Source organism: Malaclemys terrapin, chromosome 1 (genome assembly GCF_027887155.1).
Source record: "Malaclemys terrapin pileata isolate rMalTer1 chromosome 1, rMalTer1.hap1, whole genome shotgun sequence".
NCBI lineage: Eukaryota > Metazoa > Chordata > Testudines > Emydidae > Malaclemys > Malaclemys terrapin.
In genome coordinates, this window is record NC_071505.1 from 235,719,972 (window position 1) to 235,737,308 (window position 17,337).

The window sequence follows — 17,337 nt, forward strand, 5'->3', positions numbered from 1 at the left end:
CAAGAACAGATGCTTGTGGGACCCGACTGGCAACACATCTGCTCAGTGAAGATTCCCCATTTACAGTTATATTGACACCTATCAGTTAGCCAGTTTTTAATCCATTTAATGTGTGCCATGTTAATTTTATATTGTTCCAATTTTTTAATCAAAATGTCATGCAGTACCAAGTCAAACATCTTAGTGCAATCTAAGTATATTACATCAATACCTTTATCAACTGAACTTGTAACCTCATCTAAAAAGGATATCAAGTTAGTTTAATGGGATCTATTTTCCATAAACACATGTTGATTTGCATTTAATTACATTACTCTCCTTTGCTTCTTTATCATATCAGTCACTCCACTATCTTGCTGGGTATTGACGTCAGGCCTATAATTACCTCGGTCATCCCATCTACCCTTTTTAACAATTGGTACATTAGCTTTCTTCAAGTCTTCTGGAACTTCCCCAGTGCTCCAAGACTTTTTGAAAATCAACATTAATGATCCAGTAAGCTCCTCAACCAGCTCTTAAAACTCTTCAATACAAGTTATCTGGACCTGCTGTCAGGACTGAGGGCCTGCAGTGGCACCTGCCCAGTTGCCAGGCAGCCAATGAGTGGAGTTGGGCCACAGAAGAATCACCTGATAGGCTAAGGCAGTAAAATGGCTTGCTCTCAAGCCCAGCAGCTGCAGAGGATTGATAGCTGCTCAATGCACAGTCCCATGGATTCTCTGCCTCCCTGCGCCCAGCATCACTCCAGTCTAGAACCTGCCCTGCTCCTGGCCTTGCCCCAGACTTGGAACCAGCCCTGCCTTCCTTGACTCCAATTAATACAGTTCTGAGCCGGGCTATGGCATTTGGACTCTGACTACGGTTCTGCCTCTCTGCCCTGGTTCCGATTCTGTCTTGATCCTGGTCTCTAGCATTTGGACTCCCATTCTGGTTCTGACCCTTGCTCTGACCACCAGGTTAGACTGCCTATGACTCTGCTCTCCTGACACCTATTGATTTAAAAATGTCTAACCTTAGTAGCTTCTGTTTAACATCCTCCAGAGATACTAGTGGAATGGAAAGAGTGTTATCACCATATGATGTGATATCATCTGTTTTTTCCCCAAATACAGAACAGATATGTATTGAACACTTCTGTGTTTTCTTCACTATTATTGATAATTCTACCATTTTCATCTAGTAATGGACCAATACCATTGTCACAATTCTTTTTGTTCCTAATATATTTTTAAAACTCATTCTCCTTAATTGTGCTCGCCATGCATTTCTCCTTGGTTAAGGTCAGATTCAGAGTTGTAAGGACCCCAGTGATGTTATTTTTGGGGTCACCTTTCCCTCAGTCTCTCCCCCCCCCAATCTCCCTCCCCTTTAAATTTCTGCCTCTCCCATCATTTTACCCTATCCCCAGTCCCCCTAACTCTACTTTCGCTCTCTTCATGATCAGAAGGATAAGGAGGCAGACCTTCTCTTCCCATCGCTCCCCCACACAAGGGGATCTAAAAGAAGGTGAAGGCCTGGCAACTGTGGCTGAGGACAACATAGAGCAGATGCTACTTAAAACAAGGCACAGCTACGAAAATGTTAATCAGTACACTCTGACAATGCAGACCCCCCACTGACTCCTGCTAAATTCAGAACGATCTTACAAATTTGGGGTCCTCTCAAAAATGCCCTCAAGCTCTCAGACTGTCCATGCCCAACAGGGTACCCTAAAATATTTCACTCTGCTTAATGGCTACAGGAGAGATTGATCACCATAGTCTTGGTACCTATCCAAAAAAAAGTAAAAAAAAAAAAATCCCTTGATCCTCTTCAAGCAGCAAAAGTCTAACCATTGGTTACATTAAGGTGATTATTATTAATCTGAATACTGCATAGGGAGGAAAGAACAGAAGTACAATATAATGAGATCTATTAAAATTACAAAAGAATTAAGTGACGCTGTTGTATCATAAATCATGATTTTATTGTTTAGCAGTCAACTTTTGATGTAACTCAGATTACAATGAATTGGCTAATTCATGGAGTCTTTATTCAGGCAAAACTCACATTGACTTCAAAGACAATTTTTGCTTGAGTAAGGACTAAAGGCTGTACTGCAGTGGTGGGCAACCTGCAGCCAGTCAGGGTAATCCGCTGGTGGGCCGCGAGACAGTTTGTTCACATTGACTGTTCGCAGGCACGGCTGCCCACAGCTTCCAGTGGCCGCGGTTCACTGTTCCTGGCAATTGGGAGCTGCGGGAAATGGCATGGGCCGCAGGGATGTGCTGGCCGCCGCTTCCCGCAGCTCCCATTGGCCAGGAATGGCAAACCACAGCCACTAGGAGCTGCGGGCAGCCATGCCAGCAGACGATCAATGTAAACAAACTGTCTTGTGGCCCGCCAGCGGATTACCCTGATGGGCCGCGTGCGGCCCACGGGTTGCCCACCACTGCAGTACAGGATTTGGCCCACTATTTGGAAATGCCCTCGTAAGCATAAAAGGTTTCTTTGTAATGTACAGGAGAACCTCAGAGTTACAAACCCCTTGGGGATGGAGGTTGTTCGTAACTCTGAAATGTTTGTAACTCTGAACAAAATGTTATGGTTGTTCTTACAAAAGTTTACAACTGGACATTGACTTAATACAGCTTTGAAGCTTTACTATACAGAAGAAAAATGCTGCTTTTAACTATCTTAATTTAAATAAAAAGGACAGAAACAGTTTCCTTACTTTGTCAAATCTTTTTTTTAAAACTTGTCCTTAATTTTTTTAGTAGTTTACATTTAACACAATACTGTACTGTACATTATTTGCCCTTTTTTTTTTTGGTCTCTGCTGCCTGATTGTGTACTTGTGGTTCCAAATGAGATGTGTGGTTGACCGGTCAGTTCATAACTCTGGTGTTTGTAACTCTGAGATTCTACTGTATTACTTTCTATAAAAGTATTTACTTATTTTTAAAGTAAAATTAAAACATTATTTGCTTTAATATAAAAGACTTAATTTCTTCCCCAAAATGGTCTGTAAAAAGTTCATATATGAAACTTAACACTTGCTTAATAGGATTTCTACATATACCTCAACGGACCATTATGATAATATTTCCCTCTGCTCGATATTTTTTCTATTTGCTTTATCAAACTTTTCTGAGTAGAGCATATTATATATTGATTTATAAATAGAGATGATTTATCATAGCAAATCTTTTTTTTTTTTTAGAAACTACATTGCCAGAAGATAGGAAAAATATGCAATAATAGCTAAACCATGTTACATTTTAACAGATGTAAACAATATTCAATGAGCCAACTGAATAAATACTCTTGTGTTACTGTTTCCCTAGCTCTATGGTTCTATTAAAAATGATTAGTTATTATGCTGCTTCAAACAGGTGCTTTTAAATCATTCTTAAGACATTGGTTCAAAACTTGGATAATGTATTTATGCATTTTCTTCCCATAGAGATTCTATGGTACAGTTTGATTCATTTAAGGTTTTTACTTTATTTCACTCTATGCTTTCTTTCACATATAGTGCCATTCCCCCACCAGTTCAACCTACTCTGTCATTCCTATATATATTTTTACCCTGGTATTACTATGTCCCATTGATTATCATCATTCTACCAAGTTTCTGTGATGCCTATTATATTAATATCCTCATCTAATACCAAGCACTCAAGTTCACCCATCTTACTATTTAGATTTATAGTATTTGTATACAAGCACTTATAAAATTTGTCACTTTTTAGAGGTCTACCATTACATAATGTAAGTGAATAGGACTCTTTTTCATTTGACCTTATTTTCGGTTCCTACATGTACTTTATCAACCTCCATCCTCTCTGCTTTACTAGGATATAGAGAAACCCCATTCATAGATCCTCACCTAATGGATATTTTTGCCGGAAATGTGTGCTCCTCCAAATGTGTCGGCTTTCCCCTAGCTCTTAGTTTAAAAACTCTCCTACAACCTTTTTAATTTTACATGCCAGCTATTTGGTTCAGTTTTGGTTTACATCCTTCCTGTATAGGCTCCTCCTTTCTCAAAAGGTTCCCCTGTTCCTAATAAACCCAACACCATTGTCTCAGCCATACAATGAGACCCTGTAGCTCTGCCTATTTAACTGGCCCTGTTTGTGGAACTGGAAGCATTTCAAAGAATGCTACCATGGAGGTCCTGGACTTCAATCTCTTACCTAGCAGCCTAACCTTTCCCTATGTCGTTGGGAACTACATGTACACAACCACCAGCTTCTCCTCAGCACTGCACATAAGCCTGTCTAGATTCATAGATTCATAGACTCTAGGACTGGAAGAGACCACGAGAGGTCATCGAGACAAGTCCCCTGCCCTCATGGCAGGACCATATACTGTCTAGACCATCCCTGATAGACATTTATCTAACCTACTCTTAAATATCTCCAGAGATGGAGATTCCACAACCTCCCTAGGCAATTTATTCCAATGTTTAACCACCCTGACAGTTAGGAACTTTTTCCTAGTGTCCAACCTAAACCTCCCTTGCTGCAGTTTAAGCCCATTGCTTCTTGTTCTATCCTTAGAGGCTAAGATGAACAAGTTTTCTCCCACCTCCTTATGACACCCTTTTAGATACCTGAAACCTGCTATCATGTCCCCTCTCAGTCTTCTCTTTTCCAAACTAAACAAACCCAATTCTTTCAGCCTTCCTTCATGGGTCATGTTCTCTAGACCTTTAATCATTCTTGTTGCTCTTCTCTGGACCCTCTCCAATTTCTCCACATCTTTCTTGAAATGCAGTGCCCAGAACTGGACACAATACTCCAGCTGAGGCCTAACCAGCGCAGAGTAGAGCGGAAGAATGACTTCTCGTGTCTTACTCACAACACACCTGTTAATGCATCCCAGAATCATGTTTGCTTTTTTTCCAACAGCATCACACTGTTGACTCATATTTAGCTTGTGGTCCACACAAGCTAAATATGTCTCGCACGATCTGCAACCTTTTCACCCACCAGGTAATTTACGGTTCTTCCAGTTCTTCATGCGGTTCTTCCAGTCATCACAAATGTCTATGGATAGAAATTCCATGATTGAATAATAAGAATTTAGCAGTAGGAATATACTACCAACCACCTGAGCAGGATGGTGATGGTGATTGTGAGATTCTCTGGGAGACTAGAGAAGTTTTAGAATAGAAAACTCAGTAATAATGGGGGATTTCAATTATCCCCATATTGACTGGGTCACCTCAGAATGGGATGCAAAGATAAAGAAACCATTAATGACTGCTTCACAGAGCACCTAGTCCTGGAACCCACAAGGGGAGAGGCAATTCTTGATTCAATCCTAAGTGGAGCACAGAGTCTGGTCCAAGAAGTGAATATAGCTGAGCAGCTTGGTAACAGCAACCATAATATCATTAAATTAAACATCAGGGGCAGGGGGGAAGAATACCAAAGCAGCCCATCACAGTAGCATTTAACTTCAGAAAGGGGAACTACACAAAAATGAGGAAGCTAGTTGAATGGAAATTAAAAGATTTAGTTAAAAAAGTGAATTTTGCCTGCAAGCTGCAAGGAAACTTTTTAAAACCATCAAAATAGAGGCTCAAATTAAATGTATACCCCAAAATTAAAAAAAAATAAAAGAGTAGTAAGAGGACAAAAAAGTGCCACCATTGCTAAACAACAAAGTAAAAGAAGTGGTTAGAGGCAAAAAGGCATCCTTTAAAAATGTGAAGTCAAACCCTATTGAGGAAAACAGAGAGAAGCATAAACTGTGGCAAGTCTAGTGTAAAAATATAATTTGGCAAGCCAAAAAAGAATTTGAAGAGCCACTATCAAAAGACTCATACTAACAGTAAAAAAATGTTATGTACATCAGAAGCAGGAAACCTGCCAAACAATCAATGGGGCCACTGAACGATCAAGGTGCTAAAGGAGCTTGAGGAGAAGCTAAATGAATTCTTTGCATTGGCCTTCATTGCAGAGGATGTGAGAGATTTTCCCACATTTTAGTTATTCTTTCTAACTGGAAAATCTGAGGAACTGTCCCAGATTGAGTTGTCAGTAGAGGTGGTTTGGGAACAAATTGATAAATTAAACAGTAATAAGTCACCAGGACCAGATGGTATTCACCCAAGAGTTCTGAAGGAACTCAAATGTGAAATTGCAGAACTATCAACTGTGTCGAGTAACCTATAATTTAAATAAGCTTCTGTACTGGATGACTGGAGGATAGCTAATGTGACACCATTTTTTTTAAAAAGGCTCCAGAGGCAATCCTGGCCATTACAAGCTAGTAAACCTAACTTCAGTACTAGGCAAATTGGTTGAAACTGTAATGAAGAACGGAATTATCAGACTAGGCGATTTGTGAATTTGTGATTTTATGAAGGCGATTTGTTCAGGGAAGAGTCAGCATGGCTTTTGTAAAGGGAAACCATGCCTCACCAATCTATTAGAATTCTTTGAGGGAGGTCATGTAGACAAGGGTGATCCAGTGGATATATTTCAGAGTAGCAGCCATGTTAACCTGTATCCGCAAAAGGAACAGGAGTACTTGTGGCACCTTAGAGACTAACAAATTTATTTGAGCATAAGCTTTCGTGGGCTACAGCCCACTTCATCGGATGCAACAGTGGATATAGTGCACTTAGATTTTCAGGAAGCCTCTGACAAGATCCCTCGCCAAAGGCTCTTAAGCAAAATAAGCAGTCCTGGGATAAGAGGGAAGGTCCTCTCATGGATCAGTAACTGGATAAAAGACAAGTATCAGGGGGTAGCCGTGTTAGTCTGTATCTACAAAAACAACAAAGAGTCTGGTGGCACCTTAAAGACTAACAGATTTATTTGGGCATAAGCTTTCGTGAGTAAAAACCTCACTTCTTCGGATGCTGTGAATCTTAATCTTTTGCATCCGAAGAAGTGAGGTTTTTACTCACGAAAGCTTATGCCCAAATAAATCTGTTAGTCTTTAAGGTGCCACCAGACTCTTGGATAAAAGACAGGAATCAAAGGATAGGAATAAATGGTCAGTTTTCAGAACAGAGAGAGGTAAATAGTGGTGTCCCCCAGGGATCTGTACTGTGACCAGTGCTGTTCAACACATTTACAATTGATCTGGAAAAAGGGATAAACAGTGAAATGGCAAAATTTGCAGACGATTCAAAATTACTCAGGATAATTAAGTCCAAAGCAGACTGCGAGGAGTTACAAAGGGATCTCACAAGACTGGGTGAATAGGAATGAGTTAACTGTGATTAATCGACAGCCCTAATAAAAAGGACCGATTAGGAAAGGGATAGATAAGAAGACAGTACATATCATAATGCCACTATATAAATCCATAGTACGCCCACACTTCAAATACTGCGTGCAGTTATGGTTGCCCCATCTCAAAAGATATATTAGAATTGGAAAGGTACAGAGAAGGACAACAGAAATCATTAGGGGTATGGAACAGCCTTCATAAGACGAGAGATTAAAAAGACTGGGACTTTTCAGCTTGAAAAAGACAGGACTAAGGGAGAATATTAGAGGTCTATAAAATCATGACTGGTGTGGAGAAAGGAAATAAGGAAGTGTTATTTATTCCTTCACATAACACAAGAACCAGGGGTCACCCAATGAAATTAATAGGCAGCAGGTTTAAAACAAATAAAAGGTAGTACTTCATCACACAATGTACAGTCAACCTGGAACTCGTTGCCAGGGGATGTTGTGAAGACCAAAACTATAAATGGGTTCAAAAAGAATAGGTCCATCAATGGCTATTAGCAAAGATGGTCAGGGATGCAACCCCAGGTTCTAGGTGTCCCTAGCCTCTGACTGCCGCAAGGATCACACAATAATTGCCCTGTTCTATTTACTCCCTCTGTAGCACCTGGCACTGGCAACTGTCAGAAGAGAGGATACTGGGCTAGATGGGCCATTGGTCTGACCCAGTATGGTCATTCTTATGTTCTCATAGGACTTCACATTTTTATCAGTGCAGGATTTTTTAGGCCTTGTACAAACTACATTTCTTTTCTGATCATAAAGCATGTGCTCCCATCTGGATCATATTTTGATACTGTGAGTCTTAATCTTTTGCAGAGGTACTCAGCAATGGAGTGGGCACTATTTGTTAGAAATTGAAATAAGTTATGAAACAGCTGCGATAGCTCACATTACTTATTTCCCTTTTCAGTGATAAAGAGCTTAAACGCTTGCATAGCACACAAAAATAAAGAGAGACTAAAAAGAAGAATGACTGAGAAAGCAAGTAATGTAGAAATGTCTATGATCAGTATTTCAAGAAAGTAAATAATTAATATCTACATGGAAGTCTATTAGATTGCTCTTACTATGAGTCACTATGAGTACTCAAGTAATTCCTTAAATCTCACGAGCAAATATTATAGAATATAGCATAGTTTTTATTTTAAAAACATTATCATTGTATCGGACTGAAAATAATGTTTTTGACATTATCACCACACTGTGAAACTAGAAACAGCTTCTCAGTCATTTAGTCAAGACAACTGAGCAATGGGAGTTAGAAAAAGCTTCCAAAGCATCAGAAGATCTACAGTGAAGGCCATTAAAGAACAGCTAATCTGTTCCAGTTCTAATTCTCTTCTAATGGGTTTCCTTAAATGTACTTTACATAAGTTGTAATTAGTTCAAAATATTGTTACTTATATCCTTGTAAGAACTAGGATGTGTGATTCCATTTTCATCTATCTGGTTTATACTTTTACTTTAGTCCAATATCACATAGATTTTTAAATCATGTTAAGTATTGCTTATTGTTACTTAGTTGGATTCTTCAATATGATTTGAATTAACCAAGGAATGCTTTCATGTTTCTACTTTGAACATAGCAGCACCAGCACCAATTTGTTTGAAGACAACAAAGGGTAGATAAGCTTGAAAAGTTAGAGTTCTTATCTAAGACGTCTCCACTTATGTTTTATTTTGACTGATTTATTAGTTTTAGAAAACGTGCTTATCAAAATCTCTGAGCACATGGGTAATAATTTTTTTAATACAAAATTGACAGTTAACTAAATTCACTCAATATTAAAAGACTTGAAATTCTCACCTCAATTAAAACAAACCTTGAACCTGTCCCAACCTCACTCTCACAGACAGAAGCCCATGTAAACAGATGTGCCTTGCAGTATGCCCAGAAGTGCAACAAACTTGTGCTTCATCAAACTATGAAAGGTGAGTTCCAGAGCTGAATGCCTGCCATTGAAAATACACTGTCTGGAGTCCCAACCCATTTAAATCTGGGGCTGACTAGCCTGAATGCCTTGGATGACTTCAGCTGATGGAACAAAAACACAAGACAAGATGCAATCTCCTAAAGCTTTAAAAAGGTCAAAACTAACATGCTGAATTGTATCAAAAAATGAATAGAAAACCAGTGCAGACTACAGAGCCTGGATGCCATATGCTCCCTGCCTATACACTACGAGGTACATGTTTGTAGTGTTGTTATAGCAGTGTTGGTCCTAAGATACGAGACAGACAACCATAGGTGAGGAAATATCTTCTATTGGATGAACTTCTGTTGGTGAAAGAGAAACTTTTGAGCTCTACAGAGCTGTTCTTCAGGTTTGGAGCTCAAAAGCTTGTCTCTTTCACCAACAGAAGTTGAGCCAATAAAAGTTATTACCTTACCCAATTTGTCTCTAAGTAAATGGGCAGACAGATTTTGCGCTAGTTGAAATTCTTGAATGATCATCTGGCCTAGCCACAAACAGCACACATTGTAACATAGTAATCCAGTCTAGGAGGTGGTAAAGGCATGGATAACTCAAGGTCCTCATCTTAAGAGGAAAGGGTTGCACTCTCCTTGCCAAACATCAATGAAAAGAGAACGCTTGGTTATTACTTGATCGTTTAAAAGCTGATGATCTAACAAGACCCTGCCTGGATTACACACTTCAGTAACAAATTATGGGAAATGACCGATCAAAGAGGCACATATTAACATTGCTGTCTCCTCCGTGTATTTTTCCTTGTCAACAAGCATCACTTATCTTCTCTGGATTGAGCTTCAACCAACTAGTTCTCATCCAGGTCCAGATCTCAGTTTCTCTGCTCTCTGCCTAGCTATCTCATCAAGACCTGATGGAAGAGGGACAGAGCTGAGTATCACCTGTATGTTGATGACACCACAGCCCATATTGCAGTACTCCCTCCTCCTTCTCCCCAACTTCAATACAGATTGTGGCACCTCAGATGAGCATGGGACAGAAAAGCAGTCAGGGTCTCGCCTCAAAGAAAACATATCCAGAGTTACATAAATCTAGAGGTTTGAGAGCTAGCAGGAAGGCCTGTAGAGTTTTATCATTATATATCAAACTGCTGGTCTTGGACCATCATCTTGTCTACAGTAGGGGAGCAGAGGGAAAACACACTGTCCCACTGTCTTCCCCAAATATCATTCTTCAGACTAAAACCCAATGTAGGGATGGAAAATATATTATTCCTTACAAATTTTAATTTCCTGAAACACACAAATTAGAGATAATAAGCCAGATCCTCAGCTTGTGTAAATTATCATAATGCATTGAAGTCAATGGAACTATGCTGATTTAAACCAGCTGAGAAACTGACTCAATACATCTAGCAAATAAGTACTCGCATGGACATACGTTTAAGGCATTATTATTTAGTTGATACAGCATTTTGAACATGAAAAGCTCTACATTCTTATTTGTTTGTATTATATGTAGCAAATACAATTTGTCCAGTGCTGTAAAACAACAAATAAGGCAATTCCCAACCCATAGAGCTTACAGTATAAAAGACAGATAGAAGAAAGAATACACCGTGAAATCCATAGACAGGAATAATTTATGACTATCATTGTTGTTATTTAATAATAATTAAGGGAGATATCCTATCTCCTAGAACTGGAAGGGACCTTGAAAGGTCATTGAGTCCAGCCCCCTGCCTTCACTAGTAGGACCAAGTACTGATTTTACCCCAGATCCCAAAGTGGCCCCCTCACAGATTGAACTCACAACCCTGGGTTTAGCAGGCCAATGCTCAAACCACTGAGCTATCCCTCCCCCCATTGTCTACTCACACTTATAATCGTCACAGAAGGAGTAAATTTTTAGATGGGGTTTTAATGAGGAGAAGGTGGTGGCTTTGTTAATCAGGATTGGGAAGCGAGCAGAATGGAAAAAGGCATAAAGATAGAACCAAGAGAAAAATAAGAAGGGCATCAAGCATGGCATTGCTGGTAGAAAAAGGCAGGGGATGAAGGGAAGGGAATAAGAGACAGTCCAAGACACCCTGGAACATAGTTCTGTAGGACCTTGAAGATTAAGATCATCACAGCTTGTTGCTCCAAAACTGCAGCTAATACCGTGGTGCTGTCACCTATCTCGAACAGCACAGGATGTTGATAGGGACATTGCATTAAGCGTTTGTCTAGACTCTCCATGTTCCTTGGTTTCCATTTGATCATATTGTCACCAGTCTTCAGAACCCCAACTCTTGTTCAATTTAGAATACACCACTATTTCCATTTGAGGTCAATGACTGGAGGAAGTTGTTCTGACAGAACCATGTTCTCCAGGATCATCAGCATTTCCCACCATCTTGTTACCTCAAAATATCACAGTGGAAGGTGACAGAGTAAGGGATTTTCAGAGGCAAAACTCTTTCTGAACTTTATCTTTTTGGGTGGGGAAATATGTCCATGCAGCAGATATCTTGGATCAAGCACCTGTTTTTGTCTCTCCTTTCTACTGATGGTGGTGCAGTGCCCATGACGCAGTACAGCAACACCATAGGAGTCAGTTTCAAAGCCCCTCTTATGACCCTACAGGCATGAATAAGTTAAGTATCAATTTGTGTGCATGGCTCGAGCGTGACCATACTGGGACACAGTACTCCGCAAATGAGTAACACAAGGTGAGACTGGTTGCTCAGTGTGTTTTACGGTCAGCTCTCCATTTTGTATTGGACAGTTTCTGGAGTATACAGTTCCTGGAGTTCACTTTCTTTTTCAGCTTCTTCCTGTATTCTTTGTATGTCAGTGTTCAGTCTAATGTGACCCCAAGGTATACCAGATGTTCACAGAGCTCTCAAGATTAAAATGAGAAGCTTAACACTTATATAAAATTATTATTCTTGTGAATGTATTAGTGTATCTGTAATGGGTTTACCTGTCCCTATGGTCCCTGTCCTAAAGAAGGAAAGATATCCATGCGTTAAGTGACCCCAAAGAAAAAAATCAATATTAACTGAAAATAAACATTTTAATACTTTGTGGTGTCTAGGGAATTATTTGTAAAATTAGCTTTCCAGAATCTTCTCCAGTGAACAGTCTGTACAAAATGAAAATGATCTCAGCTTGCACAAATATAAAACTTAGTGACTAAAAACTGGACTACCCTGGGATCAAAAAATTACAAAAGGTTCTTTTACAAGACTGCTGGATGTCTACCCACTTTTTGTTAAGAGCAGCTTCCAAACAAAACTCTCATTGACTTCAAATGGAGCAGGAACAGACCCAAAGATAGCAAATGAGCTAGTAATTCAATACATGGTCTGTATAAAACAGTGGGCCACCTTACACTGTGGCATTTGACATTGACCTCTACTTGGAAACAGTTACATGTGTATTTATTTACAATACTAGGCCACCGCTACAAAACTGATGATAATTCAAAATATCCAAAAGCATCAGATCAGCAACATATTCATTGATTATGCACTTTGCTACTTGTGCCTAAACCACCACCATTTTATTCAGGACTAACATGTCTTATACTTAAATATGCATACACTTTACTTTTTGTATGCTATAACATAGTGAGTAAATGCATTAATAAGCCTAATAATTTTATTTAATTGATTTAACCCTTACAAATGTTGTAAATATTTACCCAGATTCAGCAAGGTACTTAAGTATGTGCCTTACTTTAAGCACGAGTAGTTCCTTTACAAAATTGCTTTCAGCAGGATTCCTCACATATTTAAAGTTGGGCACATGCTTAACTACCTAGCTGAATCTGGGCCTAAGTTTGACCAATACAACACAGAACAGCTGCATGATTTTTATTTTTATTTTTAAAACACAAAACCATGCCTGGCACTTCCATTTAACTCATTTGGCCTGATTCTCTACTATCTTGCACCTTGTGTAATTTGTTTTAACTAGACCAAAATAGGTGTAAAACACTACCAAATCAGAATAAGACCATCTTGCACAGTGTAAAAGAACACACAAGTTGCTAGGCAGTGGAAAATTTGGCTCCAATTTGGCATTTGTACAAATAAACTAGATATTACATACAAATGAACTGATACAGAAAAAAAATATATGAGGTGGTGTTGTGATACGAAGTTGTTATTGCTGTGAAGTTGGGATAACTGCATTACTCACAAGTAATGGAGGCAGGAGTGAGTTATCTCCCCAAAAAATGCCAACAAAAATGTTATACAACACACATGATCATGTTTTGTTTATGCCACAAATGTGTGTGGTTCTGTTGGATTTTCTATTTGATTCTCACTCAGCTTTTGTCATTTGAAATATGTTACTGGGGTGGGGGAGGGAAGATGCCATTGGCGTGGATGCAACTTGGTAGAAATTGCAATTCAATATAAAAATCAACTTATATAGCCTTCTGCAGTTTACAATATACTAATGAATATCCTCTCTTATGATGGTTTCTGGCCCAAGTATATGATACAAATATTATATCACATTTTGTATGCTACTGCATGGACAGCAGAGTAAAAATGTAATGGGAATTAATTGGAGGGCAAATTCATCAAAACTGATGCATTCAATACAATATTTACACTGTCCTCAATGAGAACTGAGTATCATGGTACTGTTGATTTGGACATCCTTTTTAAACCATTTTGATTTTCCAACAACAAAAATTTAAAGAAGAAAACTTTAGAGAAGCATGTTAATATTTAGTGATTTCACTTTTAAGCAAAACAGCCATCAAGTACTGCAAAAAGCAGCTTTTCTGTCATTAGTTAAGTGCACAAATTGCCAATATGACTACATTCAAAAAAATGAGAGACAACATTTATTCTTGCTGCATGGAAAATTAAATCCTCTAAGTGTTTCCCTTTGCCATGAAAGTATTTTCATGGTACAAAATATTTTTTGCTCCTTTAGAAGGATGCTGTCAAGTCTTTTAGGTCTAAAATTAGATCTACAAGGTTTATTTTGGTTAGTGAGTATGTCCTACAAGGCAGGGTTCTTTGTAAATTTCAATAACGGGTCTGTTCACAAGAAAGAAGCTGGCAGCATAGAGGAAGGACAGCATGGCACGCACACATTGCCCACAATCATAAACAAGCCCAGGGCCCTGTGCCTGTTGTTGCTGGGTCACCCAGTGGTAAAGCTGTCATTTTACTAATATTCATGCTATAAGCTTACAGTATGTGACATCAGTGCTTCTGCTATGACTCTAACTTGATTATTCTGAGTTTTTTATTCTGAAACGTTTGCTAAAATAGCTGCTTTGTGATCAACTTCCAGCAAACAACCTCAGATTCACCAAGCCATTCAGCAGAACACACCTACGCTGTCTTCCTGAAAAAATGCAAACAGAAAATGATAACACTTATGAAACTCTTGTTCTATAGAGAAGTTATGAATAATGTACGTGATTCACTTTTAGAGGGCTTGGTGTTTAATTTTTTTGTGCACCCAACCCTGCAAAGACTTCAGGGAAAGGTTTAGGTGAGCAAGGAATGCAGGATCAGGCTCACTATTACCCAACTGTCTGTAATGTTTCATTTGAAACATTTGTGGTGTACTGGGTAAATACATACTTAGACTTTCAAAAAATACTTGTTACACAAATGTGTAGGTTTTTTAAAAAGTGTGTTATCTGGGATTCTAGAAATGTCCCTTGGATCAATATTATCAATTAAATCAGTCGAACATATCATACTATGTTCAGAGTGACTCAATAACACTCAAAGCATGCTAAAAAGGTTAGAAAAAGCAGCAATTGCTGGACATAGTACTAGCTGGGCTTCCAACATTATAGTCTCAACTTTTTCCATTTTTTAAATATTAAATATAGCAGCTAAACTACAAATTGGACTAATAGCCACCACATTCCCATTAAAAAAATGAGATGGGGGGGGATGTTCCCAAACCAGACCAAAGTACTATTTCCAACACCCCCCACACACACACCTTGTTAAATAGAAAGTTAGTGGAATTTAATTTTAAAAGCATGTTTGTGGGCTGAAATTTTAAAATCGGTCCAGAGATAAGTGTTAAGGTTTGGATATAAACTGAAAATTGGTATTTATTACTGAAATTCAGACACAACCTTAACTAGTATCACAGCCAGCAACGCTGTAATTAACAACTTTTATAGAATAGTAACAAATTGTTCTATTATATTTGATCTTTAAAATTCCCACAGCAATATAAAAGTTTTATTATATTGCATGTCATCAGTGTATGCATTTATAAGAGCCAGCATTATGCATTGCACGAATGGTGAGATCTTTTGTAAGAGGAAGCTCACTAATGGATTTGCTTGTCCAGCTTACTTTGTTAAGCCTGTCATGGAAAAGATAAGCTGAAGTTGCTGAATGCATCCTCTACTGATACCGATCACATAAAATGTTACAGAAATGCAACACTGTTAACTGATTTAAGGCAAAAATAATCTCAACTCCCAAATATACCATTTGAGCTAACAGGACATAAACTGCAGTTACTGTCCCTCTTCCAGCAAATGCTCACCTAAAATGATTAACATTACACAAGTAAGAATACACTGGCGCTGAAATAATTATACCACTTGGATAGGTGGGGTGGGGGAGGTAGAACGGCGGGGGAAGCACCGGGGGGTTTCAGAGGCACCTGCCGCTGGAATTAATCTGCTCCAGATAAAGATTCCGTTCAATACATGCACTTCGGGACATGGGGAGCTTGAGCAGAAGTCCATTTCACCTATCGCCTTTTCGTGCACTAAAGGGTTAATCGATGGGGGTTACAAACAACAGTGACACACCGTGGAGCAGCACACACCAGTACCACAAAAGTACCACAACCTGCGATTGACAAGCAAAAAGCCCCAGCCTGCTCTGGATGGACTGGCACTTTCTCCTCCCCGCCGCTGCTGTTACCCAGTTTGCTTGGTTGGGGGCAAGGATGGCAAAACCCCCGGCGAGGGTGCCCAAGTGCTGCGTCTCCAGCAGCAGCGACCGAAATACCAGCCCCTGGGCTGGGGGGAGGCTATGCCCAGGGAGAGTCGACAATGGCATTTCTAGGAACGGGTTCCCTGCGCGCAGCCCGTTCAGCCTGACAGACACTGGACCTTCCTCCCCGCTCCAAAGCACCGGCCACCCACAAGGGATGGTTTGGGGGCGCAGAAGGGTGCGACGAGGAGTCCAAGGGCATGGGGGGGCGTGAGCGGGGTGCAATCGGACTGGGAAGAAGAGAGAGGCACAGGGGTGCAGACGAGGCAGGAGCGGGCAGGAAGGGAGGGACATAGGGGTGCAGTGGGAGGCAGGAGCGGGGTGCAGTGGGAGGAAGGGAGGGACATGGGGTGCAGTGGGAGGAAGGGAGGCGCAGGGGCACAGAGGAGGCAGGAGCGGGGTGCAGTGGGAGGACAAGGAGCATGGGGGAAGGGGGACGGCGGGCTGGGGGTCCATGAAGGGGACCAGGCAGCCTGGGGGGGGGGGGGCAGGGACACGCCACGAGCCGGGGAGCGGGGCTGGAGTCAGGGGTGCTTGCGGCGAGGGCGCAGGCGAGGTCCTTCCCCCCGGACCCCCAGCTGAAGCGCCACATTCCCCCGCCGGGACCCAGCCCGGCTCAGGTGCTGCGCGGTGCGGTGCGGCGGGAGGGGGCCCGGCCCGGCAGCACTCACCAGAGGGAGTCCAGGTCCCATTCCTGGAGCAGGGCGAAGTCGAAGCTGTCCATGGTGAAGACGAGGAGGAGAAGCGTCAGCGCGGCTGAGCTGCACCAGCGGGGCGCCCCCGGGGCATCGCCACCGCACCGAGCCCGCCCCTGCGCCTCCGGGGGTCGGGGCTGCCCAGGGCAACACGCAGGCAGCCAGCCGCGGGCCCCCCCTGCAGCCGCCGCCGCCAGCCGCCCACGGGCTGCTCCTCTGCTCGCTCCTCGCCGCCGCCGCCGCGCGCTCCCCTCCCCTCAGCGCCGCGTGTGTGTGTGTCACTCCCCGGGCTCGCCGCGCAGCCCCGCGCTGTGTCTGTGCCTGGCAGGTAGAGCTCGCTGCCGCCAGGGCCGGCTTGCAGCCTGCGCCGCCCCCCGCCCAGCCCCCCTTTGTTTTCTGGGCCCTGGATCCTTTCCCTGCTGCCTGTGGGGACGGGGAGGAGGCAAGGACGAGGGCAGAGGGGGATT

General features: G+C 41.3%; 1 protein-coding gene across 1 annotated transcript in view; it reads right to left on the minus strand.

The window, feature by feature from the left end:
* The window catches only part of AFF3 (ALF transcription elongation factor 3), a 452,244-nt gene extending 435,319 nt beyond the window's left edge, over positions 1-16,925 (minus strand). Inside the window, exon 1 of the mRNA XM_054009691.1 lies at positions 16,847-16,925. Coding sequence (XP_053865666.1) covers positions 16,847-16,899 — 53 coding nt within the window. The 5' untranslated portion in view covers positions 16,900-16,925. The remainder of the gene's footprint in view (positions 1-16,846) is intronic.
* Between the last annotated feature and the right edge of the window lie 412 nt (positions 16,926-17,337).